The 20,620-nt window shown below is 49.9% G+C and overlaps 10 protein-coding genes across 12 annotated transcripts in view; 5 read left to right on the forward strand and 5 right to left on the reverse strand.

Annotated features, from left to right (window-relative positions):
- PPTG_15789 (hypothetical protein) overlaps positions 1–162 on the forward strand; it is a gene marked incomplete at both ends in the record, with an annotated part of 1,847 nt that extends 1,685 nt beyond the window's left edge. The window contains one exon of the mRNA XM_008913538.1: positions 1–162. Coding sequence (XP_008911786.1) covers positions 1–162 — 162 coding nt within the window.
- Positions 163–272: 110 nt separating this feature from the next.
- On the forward strand, positions 273–1,109 carry PPTG_15790 (hypothetical protein; the record flags this gene model as incomplete). The annotated part of the gene is made up of 1 exon (XM_008913539.1): positions 273–1,109. One exon carries the CDS (start codon positions 273–275, stop codon positions 1,107–1,109), a length of 837 nt encoding a protein of 278 aa, XP_008911787.1.
- Positions 1,110–3,228: 2,119 nt separating this feature from the next.
- On the forward strand, positions 3,229–4,622 carry PPTG_15791 (hypothetical protein). Its single transcript, XM_008913540.1, has one exon. The coding sequence runs from the start codon at positions 3,259–3,261 to the stop codon at positions 4,360–4,362; it is 1,104 nt and encodes a 367-aa protein (XP_008911788.1). The 5' UTR covers positions 3,229–3,258; the 3' UTR covers positions 4,363–4,622.
- On the reverse strand, positions 4,271–5,795 carry PPTG_15792 (hypothetical protein). The gene is made up of 2 exons (XM_008913541.1): positions 4,636–5,795; positions 4,271–4,576 (listed from the first exon to the last, which is right to left on the reverse strand). Exons 1-2 carry the CDS (start codon positions 5,758–5,760, stop codon positions 4,460–4,462), a joined length of 1,242 nt encoding a protein of 413 aa, XP_008911789.1. The 5' UTR covers positions 5,761–5,795; the 3' UTR covers positions 4,271–4,459.
- Positions 5,796–5,810: 15 nt separating this feature from the next.
- On the forward strand, positions 5,811–8,098 carry PPTG_15793 (hypothetical protein; the record flags this gene model as incomplete). The annotated part of the gene is made up of 2 exons (XM_008913542.1): positions 5,811–5,813; positions 5,914–8,098. 2 exons carry the CDS (start codon positions 5,811–5,813, stop codon positions 7,825–7,827), a joined length of 1,917 nt encoding a protein of 638 aa, XP_008911790.1. The 3' UTR covers positions 7,828–8,098.
- Positions 7,348–8,323, reverse strand: PPTG_15794 (hypothetical protein). The gene is made up of 2 exons (XM_008913543.1): positions 8,062–8,323; positions 7,348–8,005 (listed from the first exon to the last, which is right to left on the reverse strand). Exons 1-2 carry the CDS (start codon positions 8,275–8,277, stop codon positions 7,958–7,960), a joined length of 264 nt encoding a protein of 87 aa, XP_008911791.1. The 5' UTR covers positions 8,278–8,323; the 3' UTR covers positions 7,348–7,957.
- Positions 8,324–8,450: 127 nt separating this feature from the next.
- PPTG_15795 (hypothetical protein) lies at positions 8,451–10,168 on the reverse strand. 3 transcript variants are annotated; one of them, XM_008913546.1, is made up of 3 exons: positions 9,221–10,168; positions 9,106–9,159; positions 8,451–9,034 (listed from the first exon to the last, which is right to left on the reverse strand). In XM_008913546.1, exons 1-3 carry the CDS (start codon positions 10,106–10,108, stop codon positions 8,957–8,959), a joined length of 1,020 nt encoding a protein of 339 aa, XP_008911794.1. In that variant the 5' UTR covers positions 10,109–10,168; the 3' UTR covers positions 8,451–8,956. The 3 variants fall into 3 exon arrangements, with proteins under 3 accessions (XP_008911794.1, XP_008911792.1, XP_008911793.1); XM_008913544.1 differs by having other exon boundaries at positions 8,451–9,044; positions 9,221–10,143; XM_008913545.1 differs by having other exon boundaries at positions 8,451–9,159.
- A 207-nt stretch (positions 10,169–10,375) lies between these two features.
- Positions 10,376–11,944, reverse strand: PPTG_15796 (hypothetical protein; the record flags this gene model as incomplete). Its single annotated transcript, XM_008913547.1, has 1 exon — positions 10,376–11,944. One exon carries the CDS (start codon positions 11,942–11,944, stop codon positions 10,376–10,378), a length of 1,569 nt encoding a protein of 522 aa, XP_008911795.1.
- A 3,882-nt stretch (positions 11,945–15,826) lies between these two features.
- Positions 15,827–17,125, forward strand: PPTG_15797 (hypothetical protein; the record flags this gene model as incomplete). Its single annotated transcript, XM_008913548.1, has 1 exon — positions 15,827–17,125. The coding sequence occupies one exon, from the start codon at positions 15,827–15,829 to the stop codon at positions 16,967–16,969; it is 1,143 nt and encodes a 380-aa protein (XP_008911796.1). The 3' UTR covers positions 16,970–17,125.
- Positions 17,126–17,730: 605 nt separating this feature from the next.
- On the reverse strand, positions 17,731–19,985 carry PPTG_23847 (hypothetical protein; the record flags this gene model as incomplete). Its single annotated transcript, XM_008913549.1, has 5 exons — positions 17,731–18,185; positions 18,264–18,772; positions 18,850–19,133; positions 19,194–19,759; positions 19,859–19,985. The coding sequence occupies 5 exons, from the start codon at positions 19,983–19,985 to the stop codon at positions 17,731–17,733; spliced, it is 1,941 nt and encodes a 646-aa protein (XP_008911797.1).
- Positions 19,986–20,620: the final 635 nt, after the last annotated feature.

Raw genomic sequence — 20,620 nt, forward strand, 5'->3', positions numbered from 1 at the left:
GTTGAGAAGAGTCTCCAGAGACTCAACTCGGAGCTGGACAGGAACCAGCAAACGCTTGGCAGCGGCAGCTTCCTCCCGAGAGATCTTCAGTTGAGCAGTAAGTTCACCGACAGCGCGAGGAAGGTCCGGCAGCGTGTCGGAGAGAGGTTGAACCGCCGCTAGCACTTGGTCGAAGCCGAGCGCGTCATTCAAGCGACGTTGGGTGCGGACGTCTCCCTGAAGCGGAGGCGAGATGCAGAGCTGGACTTGATGTCGTGCCATCAACGTCAGAAATGGCAGGAGGGCAGTTCTCACGGAATCTACCGTTGCGTCAGCAGACTCAGCAAGAAGATCGCGCAGCGAATCCACGGTCAACATCTCCGAAGACTCGGCAGGTGCTGGAGGAGCAACGGGAACTAAGGCCGAAGATTGAGTCTCAGCCTGAAGCGTGGCGGAAGGTCCCGCAGCAGTCGACGCTGCCGGCGGTGGCAGTGGCACGTGACTCATGGGAAGAGAAGTTCCAGACGGTGGCTGAAGGCTCGTTGCAGAAGAAGGCTGACCAGACGAACGAACGGTGTCGACCGGACGAGACTCCTGACGAAGAGAGAGAGGTGATGAGCAGCTGGACGATGATTGGAAGCCAGGATGGTGAGACTTACCTCCACGCGTGCAGGGTCACGATGTCGGTGTGGAAGAAGTGCGTCAAACGCACGGTGCAGAGCGTGGTTGAGAGCGCCGCGCGAACGGGGTTCCCGACGAGACATAGTCGCACGGTGGGAAGGATTTGGAACTGGATGATGTCACAACGGGCACCAGTGGCGTGGCTTCCATTGCGACAGGGGCAGTTGTGGTGTAGTGATTTCCAAGTAATCGCTGAAGTGGCTACATTCAAGTTGCTCAAGCTACGAACTCTCGGTCATGCGACAGGTGGTGACCACGGCGCAAGACGGACAAGGATGCATCGCTACCGAACGTTCGTCGGGCCCGACTATGACCAAGATGTCACTCAAGTCGGGTGGTTCGTATCGGTGAAGCTGGATTCACATTCAGCGGTCAAGAACCGACGGACTACGGTACTACGACTCGGTGACGGTTCGAGCGACTCTTCGGTGGGTGCGACTAGCAGTTGAACGCTCGACGGAGACATGAGAAGGCACAAGGACAGTTGAGGTAACTGTTGGCACGTGTAGCGATCCATAACGGATCATAGTTCACTTGATATTTGTATACATGATTAGGATTGCATATTAGGAAGAGCCCGAAAGGGCATAACGAATAACAGAACAGAATTTCCACTCAAGCACACGAGCGAGGTCCGGCTTCAAGGTAAGCGTCTGGATAAGCTTGTTTGGGTGTGTTATGCCTGTCGGTGGACTCGAAGCTTACTAGCGAGGGTTCATCCGGCAAGGCCAAGTGTGTGTGTATTGGCCGATTATATATCGGAAGTTTACGTGACGGCTTTATTGTGCCTATTTGCACGTGTTGGGGAGAGCAAGTTGCCTCCCATATATTCTTCCAGTCGAGTGTTGAACACTCGGCGCCCTCGTAAAAGGCTTACCCGTGCCTGGTACCCTTCCGCTGTTGGGACCACGAGGATTCATAACACCTACTAGCTTTGCTCGTGCTAGTAGCGTGTTCTTACTTTTACTGGTTGGCCTATATAAGCGATTTGCAGGTCCAGTCTGTCCCGGTGTAAGGGCTGAGTCTGGGTCTTCAGATCACGCCCAACGATCGTTTACCGTTCTGGTAGACGTATTGTTGTGGGTTTATCCTACCTACACTAGTAGCTAGAGTTGCCGTGGGAATTACAACACCACAGGACCAGTCTCGTGCTGTTGCGACTCCGCAAACTTTAGGAAGTGTGCCAACACCATCGTCAGTAGACGATGCAAGTGTGAACAATCCAAGATTTCCCTGCCGTGAACTAGTTGGGTGTTTACAATACCTTGTTCAATGCTCGCGTCCAGAACTCGCGAACGCGGTGCGAACGTTGGGGAAATACCTGAATTGCTATACAGAGGAAAACTGGATCATGGCAAAACGTGTATTGCGATATCTACGTGGAACGATGGATTTTGGAATTGCGTGGCACAAACCTAAAACTACGGAGTTGAAGTTTGTAGCATATGCAGATGCAGACCTCGGAAATGAGAAAGATGGTCGATATTCAGTTACTGGATATGTGCTACAACTAAATGGATGTACTTACGCATACAAATCGAGAAGACAGAAGATTGTGACTGATGATACTTGCTGTGCGGAATTCGTCGCTGCGAGTGAATGTTCAACTATGATTATTTGGACTCACAATATTTGCAAAGAACTGAAGCTCAAGTTTTGTATGCCGACTGTTTTGTTTCAAGACAATCAATCTACGATCACTGTGATAACTGGAATCAAAGGCAACTACAAGACTAAAAGCGTAGACTTAAAGTGTCACAAGGTGCGAGATTATCACGAGCAAGGAGTGATTGAAGTGTGCTACTGTCCAACTGGAGAAATGAAAGCCGACATATTTACAAAGCCACTAGGTCCGCAACTCTTTCAGAAGTTTCGGCAAGAGCTGAATGTTATGCCCGTGCCGATTGCCATCGAGGATGGAGAGGCTAGCGATTAGTTCGAGAAATATGAAGACCAAGAGCTTGGCATACTCGAAGTGGGAGTGTGGAGATGGCTACAGTTGAAGTCGAGCTCTGCAAGCTCAGCCAGCTCCCAGCTTTGTAGTTTGAAGTTCAAGATCTCGTGTCGCGTAGCAGTAAGACAAAGACTTCAAAGGAACTAGGAAACGTTGGACTAACTGCAAAGGGGGGTTGTCACCTTCGAGGTTTCCCTCCTTAATCCCAAATACTCTACGTGGGAACCACTCTGTTCTTCTTGGTTAACTTTACAATCACTAGCTCCTATCCTGTGCAAAGTCTAACACATTTTGACCCATTTCTATACTTTTAATGCGGCGGAGCATGCACGCCTGCAGCGTACTACGATCTTTTAGTGTTTTTATTCTCGAGATCTTGTCGAAGTCGCCGCCACCTCTGAGCAGTTTATAATCCCAAAAAAAACGAGGCGGAGCGCTGCCACTTTTTTTTTTAGATCGTGCGATATTTTCCGAACGGAGGTAGTAAAATATACTACTATGTGGGTATTTCAAATATTTAAGAAAGTACCTTTTGACAAATATGGTAGTTGATTTTGTGTACTAAAAATGAAGTGAACCTTAATGATTATACCTAGTTAATGTATCTTCCGTGTAAAACGTAGCTCAGCCACGTCACTAATCAAATGGAGAAGTACAGCCGGTGGTCGGACCTGACGACGGGCATCAACCCGTTCGTGCCCCAGCGTCGGCGCTTCACGTCCGGCTGGCCCGTGACCATCCTGCAGGTTGTAGCAGGCTCTACTCTGGCGCTCGTACGCTTCCCGTTGGTGCTGGTATCGTTCGTGGCGCTGTTTCTCGTCAACATCGTGGTGTCCATTCTCGCCGTGATCCCGTTTCTAGGACGTCTGCTAAAGCGGATCACGCAGTGGCTGCTGTGCTCACTAATCCTCCTTCTCTTCGGTGTATTCACGTCGGAAGAGAGCGCCAACACGCGTCGTCTGGGTCTCGCTACGGCCAAATCCAGGAGCTCCAACGGCTCGACCCGCGTTGGATCCGGCGACGTGCTGGTCTGCAACTACACGAGCTTTCTGGAGATCTTGTACCTGGCCAAGCGCTTCTCACCAGTCTTTGTATTCGCCACAGAGTCGAAGAGTAATGACGGTGGACTGGTGCACGTCTGTGGCCTACTGGAGGCACTGTACAGGTCACTGGCGATGCCCGTGAGTGCTGAGCGTGTCAAACCCACAAGGAAGATCACAGATGTCGTACGTCGCGCCGCTGGGCCAGTAGTGGTGCTCCCCGAAGGAGCTAGGAGCAACGGCAAGGCTGTGCTTAGATTCATCCCCGTGCTACAAAACCTTCCGATCAAGACTCGCGTGCACCTTGTGGGCTTCCGCTACGAGTTCAAGCGCTTCAGTCCGAGCCAAAGTGCTGGCGGTGCCTGGGCACATCTATTCTGGACTGCCTTCCATCTGTACCACACCATGCGTGTGGCGGTGCTGAGCGCCAAAGACCTGAATCTAGACGACCTAACGCCGACCAAGTTACCGAGTAGCAAGAGCAGTAAGAAGCAGGAAAACTCAAAGACGCTGTCGACTGATCAAGTGGAGAAGCTGCGCTCACTGTTGGCTGCCATGCTACGCACCAAGACGGTAGATTTGGGCCCTGAGGACTTTGTGTCCTTCAACAATTATTGGCAGCATGTGAACAGTGGAGGACGTCAACCGGCGTCACAGTTCACGGACCGTAAGGCTCCCCACGAACACGCACAATGGGCCAAGAGATAGAGCAACACAACGCACACTGGACAGACTGCGTGTTGTCTAATGGAACAAGCGTTTCTCTGAGTCTTAAAAGATTGCCTCCTCTCTCTAGCCGGGTTATCTAAGCTAGCTTCATGAGTAGTTCGTAGACACCAATACCCAGTTCCACGGAAATGAGAATGATAATGTACCACTCGAGTCGCTCACCTTTGTGGGAGTCCAGTACCTCCAAGAAGAACTAAATGCACACAAATGTCAGCATTCTCAATATCTTCACAAAACAACTCTAGAACCCACCTTGGTGTTGTGCTGGATCAATTCCAGCTTGAAATTGAGGTTCTGGAAGCGCTCGTTGAGCTCAAATTCTTCCAGCAGCGACTCCCACATGTTGTGGTATCTTGTTTGGCTCCAAGCCGGATCGCCAGGTCTCTTCCGGTCGATAACACGCAGTTTACTCACCAAGTCGATGAGTAGTGTGTTGTTGGACGCCACGATCTTGAACAACCGCTTTGTCTGCTCATTTTCGCGACCAAATAAGGCTCCACGGGGTCCTTTCTTCTCCACATCCGTGTTCAGCTTCTCAAACTCTCTCAAAATGGTCTCACACTGACGTTCATAGAATTCTAACGCTACCGTCTGTGAAAGCACGCCGGCAATCACGTGGACGTTAATATGGTCAATCTCTCGTACCAATACGTTGTTCTCCACAAGTGTACTCCACTTCTGTTGCGCAGGATCGCCGACCAGCAGCATCTCTTCCTCGTGTCCTCGCATCTCAAATACGTCGCTACAGAAGCGTGTAGCGTGTTTAATGAGCGTGTTCACTAGTGTTTGGTCACAGTTAAAGAACACCACTGCTCCGTAGTCAAAGTACACGACCCATTTATCCGTCGCTCGTCGTGAGGTGACAGTCTTGCCTCCCTGTCCGACACTAAGCGTTTGGACAGTGTCGCCATTGTTATTACTGCTAGAGCTTTGCACTGTGGGTGGTGCTACACCCGTGACAAGTCCTGCATGGCCGTTGTTCTTACTGCCACTGAGTCGCAACACGATGGAGTCCTTGTGCAAGTAGTGGGTGACCTTGAATCGGTCTGTGTAGAGCTTCTGGAAGAGGCTAGCAATGTCCATCTTTCGCGCAATGTGGACAGCTCGGATAGGCATGTGTTGGACCCTTTTGGCCATCTGTTGACTCTGGGCTTTCGCTTCAGCAGCTGCAATAGTAGCGTCCACCTCGTCGGCAGTCGGTAGCGGTGGGAGGTCCAGCTTGTCCAGCGACGTCGTGAAGGTTTTACGCTGAGTATTCTGATTGTAAAACGACAACAAGCAGGATCCTGAAGATCGAGATGCTTGTGGAGTTACTGTCGAGCTGATAAAGCCCCCACGAGAGCCACAGCGTGCCCCCATGCGCCGCAACAAGAGCATCTTGACCGGATGCGTAGCTGTGGCTGTGCTTGGCTCGAAAAAATGTATCGATGGTGTGCATCACATATATTCTGTACACCACACAATATCTCACATCAGCCAATCAAAACACAGGTGTTTAATTCACCTGATACGGCACGTCATTCTCAAAAGTTCACCTACCAGAGTGTAGCCATGTCGGAATTCCCGGAGGAGCCTGTGCCGCTCATCACGTTCAGCGAGGACGAGGACCAGCTCAAGGTGAACGATGAGGCTGTGGAGCTGCTGCGTCGTATCGATGGTCACGTGGCTGTGGTGGCCATGGCGGGTCTCTACCGCACGGGCAAGAGCTCCATGCTCAACTGGCTGCTGGACAGGCAGAGCGGCTTCCGCGTAGGCCCCACTATCGAGCGCTGCACGCGCGGTATCTGGCTCTGGGGCCAGCCGCAACGCCACACGATGGCCAATGGAGAGCACGTGTGGGTGCTCATGCTGGACACGGAGGGAATGGGCGGTCTCGAGGCGTCGCAGCAGTATGACGCACGCATCTTCTCACTAGCCACTCTCCTCTGCTCCAAGCTCATCTACAACAGCCAAGGCAGTGTGGACGAAAAAGCCATCAGTGGACTCAGTTTCATTGCCAATCTGGCCAAACACATTAAAGTCAGCGCTTCAGCCAACGAAGGAGAAGACGAAGATGTGATGCAGTTCCACAGTTTCTTCCCGTCCTTCCTCTGGGTCGTGCGAGACTTCACTTTGGAGCTCGTAGACGAAGATGGAGACCCAATCTCCAGCAGTGACTATCTCGAACGAGCACTAGCTGATCAGCCACGTACCCCTGCCAATATGGAGCGTAACCGTATCCGTGCTATGATGAAGGACTTCTTCCGTGACCGAGACTGCGTCACTCTGGTGCGCCCAGTACACGATGAAGCCAAATTACAACAGGTAGACGCAATGGCCATTGAAGAGCTCCGTCCGGAGTTCCAAGAGCAACTCAGTCACGTCAAACAGATCGTGTACGGGGAGAGTCTACAGCCCAAGATGTTGCAGGGCAAGCCACTCAATGGCAGTATGTTCGCTGGTTTACTGCAAGCCTACGTGGCTGCTATTAACAGTGGCGGTGTCCCCGTTATCACCTCTGCATGGGAAGGAGTGACAGCCAGTGAGTGTCGTAAGGCGATGAGTACTGCAGCTGAAACATTCAAGAAGAGTCTGGCTGCTTTGGACTTGCCACTGGACGATGAAGATCTCGTTGAAGCTATTAAAGACGCCGAGGAACAAGCGATCACGCAGTACCGTGCCGCTGCTATCGGTGACAGTGCAGCCAAGCTCGAAGCTGACCTGCGTAAACGCATGGAAGACGATAAAGCTGCGTGTGCACGTAATAACGCAGCGCAGAGCAAGGAAATGTGCGATCGGTTGTTGCAGGTGTTGTATGCTGAGCAGATCCAGCCCAAATTGGCCTCTGCTAGCGACGAATCCGGTGGATTCGCCGACATGCAGCAGTTCTCGCGTGAGTGGCTGGCGTTCCGTGACGCCTACATGAAGAAGGCTCGCGGTGGCGCCAAACTCGAGTGTCTGTTGACGTTTTCAGAGGCTAAATACGCTGAAGCTATGCGGATTCTATTGAGCCGACAGGAAGAAGGATACGAGAAGAAGATCCGGACTTTACAGGGCGACGTGTCGAAGGTGAAGGAGGAACTAGGCAGCGTCGGAGGCCGTGAACAGATCTACAAGGAGCAGATCGAGCAGATGCAGGCGCAGTCGTCTCAGATCATGTCGGAGAAGGCGCGTTTCGAGGCGGAAGCTGAAGCGCAGCGTGAACGTATCGCCAACTTGGAGAGTATGTTGCAGGACGAGGCTGCCACCAAGCAACATGTGGAGATCGAGCGTGAATCTGCCGGTCTCAAGCTCTCGAGCGAAGCCAAGAAGCGCGAAGAAGTCGATAGTGAACTTGCACGCATGAAGTCTGAGTACGAACGTGTGGTGCAGGAGAAAGAACGTCAGGAGATGGAGCTCAACCTGCTGAGTGAGGAATGCCAGCAGCTCCGCAAGGGCCAGACTTGTGGCTGCACCATCTCCTAAGGCTTCAAACGCCCACACACCGTAGCAACGCGATTCATTCTTCTAGATAACAGCAGCGTCCAGTTTTTCATCTAAAACCCTCCGTGTCATTGCCTTATGAAGAAAAAATGAAGCCTATGTGTCTGTCACTCTACTGCGGGGGACGGTTGGGCGTCAGCGGTGACACGTAGGCCTTGAGCTGCACAGAGAATGTTAGAATTACTTTAAGGAATAGATAGACACGATAAAACGTACCTTAAAGTCCGTGAGGTCGGGCACTTCGAGCTGCAGCAGCTTGTCCTGGTCCACCACGTAGCGGCCGCGCTTGGCGTGCTTACCCTCGTTGCGGCAACCGTTACCCTTGTAGAAGCGGCGGTTGGCACGCTTGCTCGTCAGCGGACGTAGCGAGTGCGAGCGCCCGAACTTGCTCTTACGCGCGAAGCCCGTGATCAGTCCGTCCAGCAGGCCCATATTGTAGCTCCTTGATGCTTCGGTTGATGTGCGGCTGCCAGTAAAATACCTGAGACTAGTGTGACGTACACATATGGGTGTACATTACATAAACCCTTCTTGGATGTTATCCTGATTACTTAAGTAAGGTATTAAAAAAATAAATTACTTAAGTAAGGTATTAAAAAAATAAATTGAAGATTGAAGTAAGCAGTTTAATTTTCTCTTAAGCTGTATTAGCACAGTTTTGCTGTTCGTGACGTCCATTTATCCATCTACCTATTCACCATGGACGAGCCGGCCGAGATAAATTGCTTGGCGGCGACCACCCAGTCGATGAGGTCGCTCTGACTCGGACACTGGAACGTGAGCGTGCGAGAAACTCCTACACGCAACATACTGCTCAGCAGTCCTGACGGTGGATTCACCTCCGTGATCTCAAAGCTTGGAGTCGTACTCTTGCCCAAGATTTCAATACGGCAGTTCGTCAGACACACCGACTGGCTGTTCACATCTGTTGTCTGCTCGTTTGTGGCAATAGCGCCTAGCATCGCCTCGGTCGACTCTAATATAGAGCGTGTCGTGTTCTCCTTCAAGTCAAGCAGATGCAAGCAACCGTCTTGTGTGATGGCACACAATACGTCCTTCCACGACGAGAACAGCGACCCACTTACTTGGTTCTTTAAAAACCCACAGCGCACTAATAGTGGACTCGCAATGGGGGACCGTAACGTTGAGAAGAGGTGCGCGTCCTTGTCATCCGATGCAGAAAGCGCAGCTGCAGTATACTTCATGGTAAACATCGCGGTTAGCACTGTTCCACGACTGTATTATATGTGGCAGACGTACATTCTTGGGTATCCTTCGCACGCTTTGCACGAGATCTCGATCTGGGTCAATACGCTGCATTCACGGAATACAGTTAGGCACAGGATAACAAAAAGTACTCAGGATTATACTGTACCTGTGCAGCAGCTAAAGGCTCCGTCATCGCTCCAGCCATCTCGCCATACGTAAGTTTCTGCTTGCGAATATACGTGTCCAGTGCTGTCTGAATCACGGATGCTCTCCAAACTTCCATTGTCTTGTACTGTTGAAAAAGCGCAGACATCCCCGTCACATACTCCACTCGACACTGCTGTAGTTTCTGTACATTAATACAGTAGCTCATCTCGGCCAGCCACAGATCCTGTCGTCTTGTGTCCGCGCCCTCCTTCTCGCTCTCCATTTGTTTAAACAATTCCTCATATTTCCCAAATGCCGTCAATACGTTCTTCTGTGATTGAAACAGCATAGCATCCAGTTTATCTCCCTCCGCGAGCATACTCGTCACTCTCTCTTTGTATGTCGCTGCCATCTCTTCCAGCGGCTTGGTTGTTACCTCTCTCTTCACGACTGTCGTCAACTGCACCAATTTTTCAGCCAATTGCGTCTGTACCTCCCCAACCGCATGCAATGCCTTGGACACTGACGACTGTACGTTCAGCTGGTCGCTCCCAGCCGCTCCATTGGCTTCAGTTCCGTGACTCGCCGGTGTTTCCAGCGCCGCACGCGTCTGTCTTAATGCCTCTGCATACGCCAGATCGGCCTGTAGTCGCAGTGTCAAGAACTTTAGCAGCCGTGTGTTCTCGTCGCCCCCGTGGCGAATTTCTTCCTGAAACTGGCGCCAATAGGCACGATCCCGAGTCTGGAACTTGTCGATCTGCGCGCTACGCTGCGACTCGAAGGCACGTAGAGCTGCGTAGCTATCACGCTTAAGCTGCCACACGTCTTCGCTAGTAGGTTCGGAGGCTGTCGGGGGCTCTGAGGCTGCCATAGACACGTCAGTAGTGGAAGGCTCCGCGGACTCCATCGCGTGAGTTACGTAGTGTCGGTGTCGTTAGATCGAGTTTTGAAAGAGTGGGATGAACCGATGTAGGTAAATAAAATCTACACTTCACTTTGTAGGATGGAACCTACATTCGAATTTTGACTTGTTTCCAGAATTTTGTTACTTCGTAAAGTTTGAAGTGAGTGTTAAGTAATCAAAAAGGCAACATGTACTTGAAGTCGTTATCTTGCTCAGTTTTATCTTGCTCAGTTTACTCATATTCGCTACAGGTGCGTTGCATTAGAATTTCTAGTTGCTCGCAGGTAGAGGGATGGACTGAGCACTGTGAAAGACGTTCAGTGGGTCGTACTGCGCCTTGATCTGGCGCAAGCGAGCGAAGTTGTCAGCTCCCCAGTATCGCTTGCCAAAATCTTCGCCCAGGTCCAGATCGCAGTAGTTCTGGTAGTTTCCACCGTCAAAGTACTTTTCCAATGCGCTGGCAATACCACGGATCCACTGGTAGGACGGAGAGTCCTCGGACTCGCCCTTGTTAGCACCAACACCAATCTGAACGGACCAGACGGCATCGCGGTGTGCCCACGGCGTCATGTCATTCTTCTGCGTAGCGAAGACACCACCGTACGCCTCGAACTGAATGTAGGCCCACGTAGTGTTGGGTAGGCTGTCGGCCCACTCCAGCACGGTCTGTACGCCCTCATCGTCCAGCACGAAATTGGAATAGCCGCCCTTGATCTTGCTGTAGTCCTTATCAGCCGACGTCAGGTGGTGCGAGACATTGAGCGAACTCAGGTCGTCGCACGTGCTCTTCCAGACGTACGCTTTGGTCGCAAGCTGCGAGCAATTGTCACGGCGTTCCTGCGACTTCAAACCGCCGTGGTCGAACAAACCCGAGGCGTTGAGCAACGCGTCCAACTCCATCTTGGGGCCGAGGTACTGGCCAACCATGCGTGCACCTCCGCCATCAACCACAAGTTGCGTGGTGATCTTTGAGTCGGCGGTCGGGAAGTAATCCATCCACGAACGCAGCACTTGAGCACGCACCGAGGCGTTGAATTGCACGTTGAAGACCGAGACCTCCGGCATCTTGTAGGCCTTGATAGTGAAGAGCGTGACAATGCCGAAAGAACCGGCACCGCCGCCGCGCAGAGCCCAGAACAGGTCTGTGTTCTCCGTGGGCGACGCAGTCACTACGCTGCCGTTGTACAGCACAACGCGCATTTCGGTGGTTTGATCAGCGGCCAAACCATAGTGACGGCTCACCATGCCGTAGCCACCGCCGGAAATGTGGCCACCGATACCGACGCTCGGACAGGTGCCGGCGTTGAAGTTGTAGCCCCCCAGACGGTCGAGTTCCGTGTAGATCCAAGCCAGACGAGCACCAGCCTGCACGGTAGCCAGAGCCGATCCTTCGTCCTGGTTTTCAGACACGAGATTCACGTCCACCATGTCGGCCATGTCGATAACCAGCGATCCGTCCATGGACGACAACACCTCGTACGAATGACCACCACTACGAGGAACGGGAGCTAGACCATTGCTCACTGAACAGGTGACGGCACGGACGACATCATCTTCGGAGGTTGCGAAATAAACTCCGAGAGGTTTGCGATCGATACGAGCCTTAGGACCAGTAGCGTAGTCCACGTAGAGTGGAGACTCTTGTACGAAGAAATTGGAGTTGACCGTCACGGTGTTGTTCCCATTGGTGGGGGCAGAGTTGTCCATACAGTTCTCGAATGCTTCCAACTGCGAGACCGAGTCCGTTTGTTGAGTCTGAGTCGTATCAGACTGCGCCAATGCACCAGAAGCCGCAATTGCCGCCGTGAAAAGCACGACAGCGCGAGATAGAAACACCATGGTCTACGAGTGAGGAAACCGGAGACTTGACCAAAGCGTGGCAGATTCTGAAATGACGAATGCACTTCCCCACGGCTCACACTCTTGATCATGGTCGACAGCAGCCAAAACGACTGGGTGGGCAAAATCAAGTCAGGCGATCTACGTAGGATAGCCGGTAGCAAAAGGACAAGTCCTAGGATAGCTGGATGCTAGCATCAGTTTTATTGTCATCAAGTCATGCTTAGTGTTTTATCTTCAAAACATTATGCTATGTCTACTTCTACTCGAGATTACGGCTATTTCAAAGCCAAAACCCAATCGCGAGATATCGATCACCGTGATCCCGAGCACATGACTGCTGGACTGCTGTTCCATTCTTTAGTCAAGGTTTTAATCGGTTCACGCACAGGTGTAGAGGCTTGTCAAGCAACGATGCGATGAATTGCATAGCATTGCTCCTATTCCAATCCGCCCGATTGCTGCGGCAGATTCCCAGTTTACCGTTAATCCCCCTGCACTGCAGGGGGAGCCATGCAGGCTGCAGGACTACAGCGATTTGTGTAGCAAAACCCACCCGCGTGCGAAGCAGCGTCCCGACATCAATGTAACCACGAGTTTTGGTTGTCATGCCTGTCCATGCGGTAAGCTCTCGTATGAAAGATCGGAAAACAGCAGTGCTCGGTTTACAATGTTTGCGTGCGTTTTTTTCGAACGGCTTGTTTTTGGATGCTACAGGGCTCAGAGCTGGTGTCCTCAAATCTCCTTGACCAGGGTAGGCACGACGGGTTTATCGTTATACAAAAAAGAAAATTACGATCGACGGTACACAGAGCTCTTCGATAAGGTTTAATGACTTTTGAGTGACGACGAGTGTGCACTGGGCAAACACTCTGCAGCTTAACAATGAAGGCTTTCAGCTTAGTACAATCGGAGCGCACCTTTTCGTCGCGAAGCTTTATCCACAGCAAGTTCAGAAATGCACTGAGCGCAGCAAATGTTGATAAGCTACATCAAGGCGAACCGCAACTACAAGCTGGAAAGCGACAACAGCATCGGGATATTGGAGTAGTAATGAGGCATAAAAAACCAGGTTTTATTGGCCTAAAACCAGAGAAAAACCATGAACCTGATTGACTTCGAAAAAAATACAGGTTCTTACCAGCCCTGACCCTGACTCAGGTCGAAGTGAATAGCTACATGCTTTTGACATTTGGATTCATATTAGCTGCGCCCACGGGATGACAGATTACTCGGGTGGGTATTAATACATATTTTGCTGTTAATACTGTAGCATGGCTTGTTGATTAGTATCAAAACACGTCATTTTAATTAAAACTATCATATTATGCATTAGCGAGGTGTTCTTCAGAAGTACCGTATTCCATATGTGCTTGCCGACATACATCTGCAATGCAGATTCTACATGATTTGTATCGCCCATCCTTCAAATCATCAAAAGTGATCTTCACTAAATATCAAGTTACGATGGAAAATTTGCATTAAGTACTTTACAATCAGTCTGTGGGTCACTTAAGCAATATCTAGACATATTTTAAGGCTCCAGTACTTCCTTATATCGAATATAGGTGTATGCTACTTTTTCCCGAGCGTTTGGTGTTTATTAGGGCTCTATTCTGTTGCGGCCGGTTGCTGCCGTTGTGAGAGTGATAATGAGAAATTTGGATTTGTCATAAACTGCGACAGTACGAACAAGGCTGTGCTCTGATTGGCCACTCGCTACTGTCAGTAAAACGATTCCGTCGGCAAGCACATAAGGAATACGGTACCACAAAAAGAATCTGCACATCAAATCGGAATTACTAGAGTACCTCCAAATATAACGCTACAAAATTCGTTTTCATCACAAACGTTGGTGGAAATTGTAGATGTTGCTTCCTCTATCCACGTTTAAAATATAAAAAAGTATATCGATAATTTACTGTTTCGAAGCACGATAATGTAAGTGGCAATCGTTTTTCATATCTAGCGTAGAACAAGGTCATAAGCAGAACTCGGAGAATTTTTCGATATTAATAAAATGGTAAAATAACAAGAAAATTACCAATGATTCCGTACTAACTTCCTAATCAAAAAGGTTACGAAGTATATTAGTTACAGTAAACCTCTTTTTGTAAGTTTCCGGACAGGTTTCAGTCGATTTGTAGCCATTTTGCGTATTGTGTGGCTTGAAATTATGGACTGCAAGATAGCGTTTTCTAAAAGAAATATCCTATTTCCGAAGCTTTCATACATACATGCAGAGAGCCACAACGACTGTACCCCTTATGCTTTCTTACCCATGGTAGTTTATGCGGCCACGTCGATTATGATACGGACAATTGTACAGTACGTTTATACTTTCGGGGTGTTGGAACTGTTTATCTGTACTGTATGAGGTCACGTTGATTATGAAGAGTATTTCGGTTCATAGTTTACGGTTGCTGAAATCCCAGTGAAACTTTCTTGGACCGCTGGCGTGCTGGTGAAGGTGTGTAGTCCCTAAGAAACAACTTGCTTGACACAATTTACCCGCCGTATATCGTAGTAAACGTGGTTGTGGAATGCAAACTGAGCACATTTCAACGAGATCAAGACGTCGTTCAAGTTTAGTGCTGAATTGTCCATGTCTAGTGAGAGCACTTTGACGGCAAATGAACAGACAGGCAGTCTGAAGATTATGGCCAGGCTGCTAGCAGAATGTAATGCGTAAGTAGATGAAGCTTGTGTTTGCACCAGACAATTAATTCCGCCCGTCACCCTGCTATCGTCGACGAAGAACGCCCCTCTCATCCTGTAACATTTGTAAGCTCACTCGACAGGTGAAAGAGACAGCATAGCCTTCCAATTGGAAGTTCCATCGAACTTAGCTTAGTCGGTGGTCAGATCGCTACCCAAAATGCTAAAGCTACATCAGACGATTGAACGCAGAGTGGAAGCCCTTATCCAATCGTGTGGATTGATAGAAGGAAGCAGGTTCACCCTCTACCAACCAAAGCGAACATAGTCAAATGATGAAGGTGATGATCGAAACAAAACTAGAGACGACCATCGTAGCCAGAGCGTTCTTTTTCGTACCAAGGAACAATAGCTCCCTCTACGAGAAGCGTGACACGATCGCAAACACGAGAGATCCATTACCTAGTCTTGAAGTTGAAGCTCGCCCTTCTGCTTGGATCGCAGCAGTCAAAGGTACTAGTGACAAGCTAAAAATGTTTGATACTTAGCGAGTTTAATGACCTGCTTTAGCGTCAAAACGACGTCAATACATTGAGAATACGCATGAACAACAGCGCTAGCCACTGGTTCACTGGTCAGCGTTTAGCTGGGCAATATTTGCAACTTCCGCCGTTACACTGGACTTGCGTGAACGACTCGCGAAAGCGCCGTTAGAACGTTCCAGCCTGTAGACTAATGCGCCTTTTCGAGCAAGAACTACCAGAAGTCTGGATTGGTGTATCTGGGTGGTACTTACAGCTTGTGAACTGGCGAAGCTTATCCACACAGTCAGGTTAGCTGACTGCTTAGTCGTTGAAAATCTCAATTGGAGCCGTCGAGCCGTTAACCTGATTGTTGCTGGAAAAATGAGATAGCTTCTAGAGCTGTTTGTGCTTTACCTAGTTCCTTCTACCAACTGCGGTCCAGTCAACATCTGACCCGTGAGGTGCTCACGTGAGCCCACCCGAATGGCGGACATTCAACTCGCAGTCACCATTTTCCATTCCTCCATCAAACGCAAAGCCGGTAGACAATCGTGCGCCAACAGCACGTCGGTTTAAAAATCTAGTAGCTGTCGAAAAGGCGATCAAGCCATCTCCAACGTAACCTCCTGTCAACGAAGTGCTACCAGTCGCCAGCTATCCGTCCACATTTTCCCTCTCGCCTTCACTCACACAGATCGCTATGAACACCGCAACACATTCATTATCAGCTTCCATTACGTCGGCGTTGGCGCTCAAGCCGTCCACCGTGTACATCTTGCGAGTTGAAAACACTAAAACCAGACAGAGTTGGCACATCCGTCGATGCTTTTCGGAGTTCTGCGAGTTGCGCGAGAAGCTCTTGTCGTTAATCGACGATCAGATGGCTGCGTACCTCACCAGCTCAGACATGGACAGCTCCGAGCGCAGCTTCAACACCAGCAGCTCCACCATCAGCTCCAGCGCCAGCACAGCCAGTATCAACTCTCTTCGTCTTTATTATTCGTCTCCACCTCCGTCCGATCGCTTTGCGTTTGTTTTCAAGCAGTTTCCGCCCCGTAAGCTGTTCGGGTCAAGATCGAAACGTGTGATTGAAGCGCGATCTATGGCACTGAATCGCTTCTTACAACAGGCACTGGAAGTTGTGGAGGTGGTTCGACAGCGTCAATTGATCGCTATTTGCTTCAGTATGATGACTCATATTGAGACTTTTCTAGACTGTGGAGCTCATCGACAGGTCACGCGTGTGGGTCCATCCTGTAGTCTTGACAGAAGCGAGAGATTCGTAGCTGAGTCTCCCAGTGCAGCTAGAAGAACATCAGCGGCAGTGTCACTTACTCCAGGTTTCCACCACTACCCACTGGTGCCTAGTCCGGCGTTCACTATGACCCAGACAGACGACAGATACCAGTCCTGTACTAGCAGGTACGACCTCAGTGACGAAGAAGATAGTGACGACGCTCAGCGCTTCAACAACTTCGACTTTACACGGCGATTCTACTGCGAGTTTGGTCGTCAAGAAGAGCGTGCCGAGATTTATGATGAAGACTCGGATGACGAGGAGATGCAGATGCTCAAGAAGACGTGGAGTGCCATGCTGGAGAGCGAAACCCACGAGAAGAAACTGTACCATACCGGTAGTCATATCTCGATGTTGGAGAGTGGGCACACATCGGAGACGTGGGCGAGACGCATTGAAATCGCCGGCATTCACAATGCCTCAAAAAGTGAAGAGCTAAGCGCTACCTGTCTGGTTGGGAAGACACCCGAGCTCCAAAGAACAGAGCAGCGTCTGGACCGCCACCGATCAAAGTATCCCGTTCCGGTCCAACACAAATCCACGTAAGAGGGATAGATATTCTGTGATCTATGAGTAAATACGCGGCGTGAGTATAAGCTAGCAACTTGCCCATCACAAGGTCATGACCACAGTTTTCTGTGGAAAACTACTTGTAGGATAGCACTTCGAAGCAGTAAGTAATTTATCATAGCATGATCTCTCCTTTTTTTAAAGAGTTACTACAGCCCTTGCGATAAATAGATTTTCGCGTTTGCTGTACTCGTGTCTCTGGATGGATCCGCCCAGTAGGGCTGCAGTCAGCAATACAAGCATTTTTTGCAATTGCTGGTGTAAGCCATTCGGCGTATTTAGTCAAAGTAAAGACTTCAATTGCAATTTAGTGGTTAGAGATAATGAGTGCTCACTTTTAGGCGGTATTTGGGACATATATGAGACAGCGTCAAACAAAAAAATACTAACGAACCTAAGTACGAATCGCGATTTTAAGCACACAGTTGTAAAGATGAGCGTCTCCCTCTTTCTTTAGAGCCCCCGTACGCCTTCCAGAACCGACAACCGACCAAGTTATAGCTTCACCAAAAAATTATCTCCAGCTCCAAAGGGAAAATGTAAAAAAAAATATTGGTTACTTAGATGTAAAATTTCACTGCGGAACCGATGGCGTTGTCCGTTTTGTCTAATTCGACACAGAACCACTTCAAAATTTATGTTTCTTGCACAAATTCACTATAGTGACTATTGGCCCATTAGTATCAATATGTATCCTATGGAGATAAGTATCATCATAGGTCTGACAGCTTTCTGTTTCACTTGCGAGACTTTTTCGGCACTGGATGGCCTTCATCTTCGCCATCTCTTCCACATCGGACTTGGTTGGCTTTTGCCGCGACGGCCATGGCTGCTCGGTGCTCTCGTCGAGCCTGTTGTGCTGCTTTAGCATCTTCACCTTGTTCTTTGCTAGGGGCGGCGTATATCGAATTCGCTTGGAACTCATCCGGAACGTATGGCCGGATATTTTTATGCAGTTCTGCTATTTTTTCGGCCTTTTCAGCTAGAGGTGGCAGGTCGTCAAGGAAATGGTCGAGCATACGGATGGCCTTGACCACATCCGTGAGGACGCCATCCACTTTGCGGCGAAGGTCCTTATCGATGGACTCATCATCAGGCCCCTTCTTGCACTGCACGACACCCGGTTTCTCTTGTGTCATGGTGAACACCTGGTACTGTTGTACACCCACCAGCTTCTTGTAGAGTTCTTCGACTACAGGCTTGTAGCTCTTAAAAATTCGCTCCCACGAGAGATATGAACGGTCCTGTTAGATGCGGCTGCGTCGTTGACTGCGCTGATAATGTGGTCCATGGTCCAGCAGTCTGCGCGGCTTATGTGCTTGCGAATATGCCCGAAACCTCGGTCGCACGAGTTTTTTTGTGTGGCCCTTCACAAAAAACTTATAGTCGACTCTCTCAAACGCCCCATATTGGACCTGGGCCAGAAAGAACCGGATGACGTGGTTGTTTTTGTTCTGTCCAGAACAATTGTCGGCGTAAACCACAAGATGCTTCTTGCCTGCAGGGATCAAGACAGTGCGGATAAAGTGCTGAAGCATAGAGTTTATCTGGTCGCTTCCTTTACCACTCGCGAACTCATCATACACGTAGTTTGTCTGGGTTCCGTCGTTCTCGTAGAAAATACCAAAGAGGTTCACTGCTAGCAGAGAGCAGAAATACCACTGCGAGGGCGTTGTCGTGACCGAGGGAATTGTGAGGTTCTGTGAAAAGTCAGTGACTATCACCGCCAGATCAGAGTTGGGTTCCTGCGAGGCTGCTTTATCTTTCTTGTATTCACGTCTGCAAATTAAAATGATACCAATGTCCTGGTTAGGTATACCCAACAAATTAAAATGATACTTCTCTCCACGAACCACATTCGACGTGGTGACTGCGTGTGTTGATCAAGCTCTTCCGTTTTGTCAGCGGTAGCCCCCTGACGCATGCGGGTCTGGTAAATTGTGCACATATCGCACACATTGGACTGGGAGGAACGGATCCGGATGGTCGGACAGTGGATCGAGAGTAACTTGCGAGACGTCGAGCGTGCTGGTTCATACACCCGAAGACCTAGCTCCACAAACTTGTGCATCTCTTCGTAAAGAGCATCCCAGGTAAAAGTAGCAGGCAAGAGCGTGTAGTCTTCGCGACTGTAGTACTTCTTTACCATTCAATCTTGCGTCTTCTGCATTCGCACTCTAACTTGCACCACTTCACCCACCTCTGCGGCAAGAGCTTTGAACCACTTGACCAGCCACACTAAGTTCACCTTTAAAGCGTTTTTGTTTGCCTTATTGCCATGCGCAGCTGCAGCGATGAATCCATCGCGAACACGCCGCTTGTATCGCTGCACGGTGAGGGGCTGCACCCCCAGGCACCTTGCAAATGAAGGGCGACAGACATGGTCAACAAATGGTAGGTAGTAGTGAAACTTTTCTCGTTCGCCGGTACCGCGACGCCTCCCCGCCGTATCTGTCTGCATCAGCACGCCAATCAGTGTCAGAATACAAGTCGTCTTCTCCGTCCTCGACATTTGCTCCAGCGGGCGCACTAGATGCTCCAGTTCACCAGCCTTGCCTTCGAGACAGTGCCGCTCACACGCATCGTCGCGTATGAGATCCGTCACGTGTTGACGGACGTCATCGTCGATCAAATTGATACTAATGTCCTCGGGTTTGTCCGTTTCTTCTTCACTCTCTCCTGTCAGCACTTCATCTTCAACGGAAGCATCATCCGCGTCGCTCCAATCTTCGTCGTTGCTGTCGTCGGGTTCCTCGCTTCCTTCCTCTTAACTTACATCGTTCGTTGCGTTGACTTGGGTGGGAGCTTCATCAACTGGATAGGTGGTATCTTGCGCCAGCAAAAGAATTGCTTCCTGCAAAGCACCGGAAGCCTGAGACACAGGCACAACACCAGACAATTCTGCGCTGGATGGAGGTGCACTAGCAGATGGTAGGTCAGGAGTGGGCGACTGTAACGGGAGCGACGGCGGAGGCGAAAGTTGATGAATCATCGTTGGCTGGACACAAGTATCTTCAAGACGGTGTAGTTGGTGAGTGAGCTCGCTTTGGTGACCATTCGGGTTTTCAAATTACAAATCGGCCGTTTGCTCAAAACTTCATATAAGTACGAAAATCGATGGCCCAACTTTGAACGCGATTATCTCGATAACTCTAAATGGCGCATTAGTATCAATTGGTTCTGGGTTGTCTCATATATATATACAAAAGCAGGACGTTATCGTTGAAACTGGTATGGCATCTCGAGTTGGCTCTCGTCTGTGGACCTAGCGACAGAGCTACGGGAAACCCTCTCCCTCTCTCACCTCGATCTACTTTGGCTCCTTACGCCAAGTTCTAGGAGAAGATCGCTTTGTAGTTCCCGCAGCGCAGCTGCAGCGTAGTTGCCTCCAGGATACCAGAGAATGCAAGTAACAGCAAAGGCAGTAGATTTTAATACTGAGCAAATACTAGAATCGAATTATTTCCCTTTTCTTGCGTATTCATTGTACTGTACGTGTCATAGACGAGGAGGAAAGACCGTTGGACATGCAGAGCACCTTCAACAACAAAACCCCTTTGAGCGAGCGCATCCCGACGCACGGCACGTAGATCGTCTTGTCTCTCATGTCTCCAGGCTCCAACTGAG

Source organism: Phytophthora parasitica (genome assembly GCF_000247585.1).
Source record: "Phytophthora parasitica INRA-310 unplaced genomic scaffold supercont2.54, whole genome shotgun sequence".
NCBI classification, from domain to species: domain Eukaryota; phylum Oomycota; class Peronosporomycetes; order Peronosporales; family Peronosporaceae; genus Phytophthora; species Phytophthora nicotianae.

Excerpts from the sequence above, each read along its gene's own strand:
- PPTG_15792 (XM_008913541.1), bottom strand. The coding sequence starts at position 5,760 with ATGCTCTTGTTGCGGCGCATGGGGGCACGCTGTGGCTCTCGTGGGGGC. Across the intron at positions 4,577-4,635 it reads TGATCCAGCACAACACCAAG|TTCTTCTTGGAGGTACTGGA; the intron begins GTGGGTTCTAGA and ends GTGTGCATTTAG.
- PPTG_15791 (XM_008913540.1), top strand. The coding sequence starts at position 3,259 with ATGGAGAAGTACAGCCGGTGGTCGGACCTGACGACGGGCATCAACCCG.
- PPTG_15795 (XM_008913544.1), bottom strand. The coding sequence starts at position 10,108 with ATGGAGTCCGCGGAGCCTTCCACTACTGACGTGTCTATGGCAGCCTCA. Across the intron at positions 9,160-9,220 it reads AGCCTTTAGCTGCTGCACAG|CGTATTGACCCAGATCGAGA; the intron begins GTACAGTATAAT and ends CCGTGAATGCAG. Across the intron at positions 9,045-9,105 it reads TGCGAAGGATACCCAAGAAT|TATACTGCAGCTGCGCTTTC; the intron begins GTACGTCTGCCA and ends TTTACCATGAAG.
- PPTG_15794 (XM_008913543.1), bottom strand. The coding sequence starts at position 8,277 with ATGGGCCTGCTGGACGGACTGATCACGGGCTTCGCGCGTAAGAGCAAG. Across the intron at positions 8,006-8,061 it reads CCGACCTCACGGACTTTAAG|CTCAAGGCCTACGTGTCACC; the intron begins GTACGTTTTATC and ends TTCTCTGTGCAG.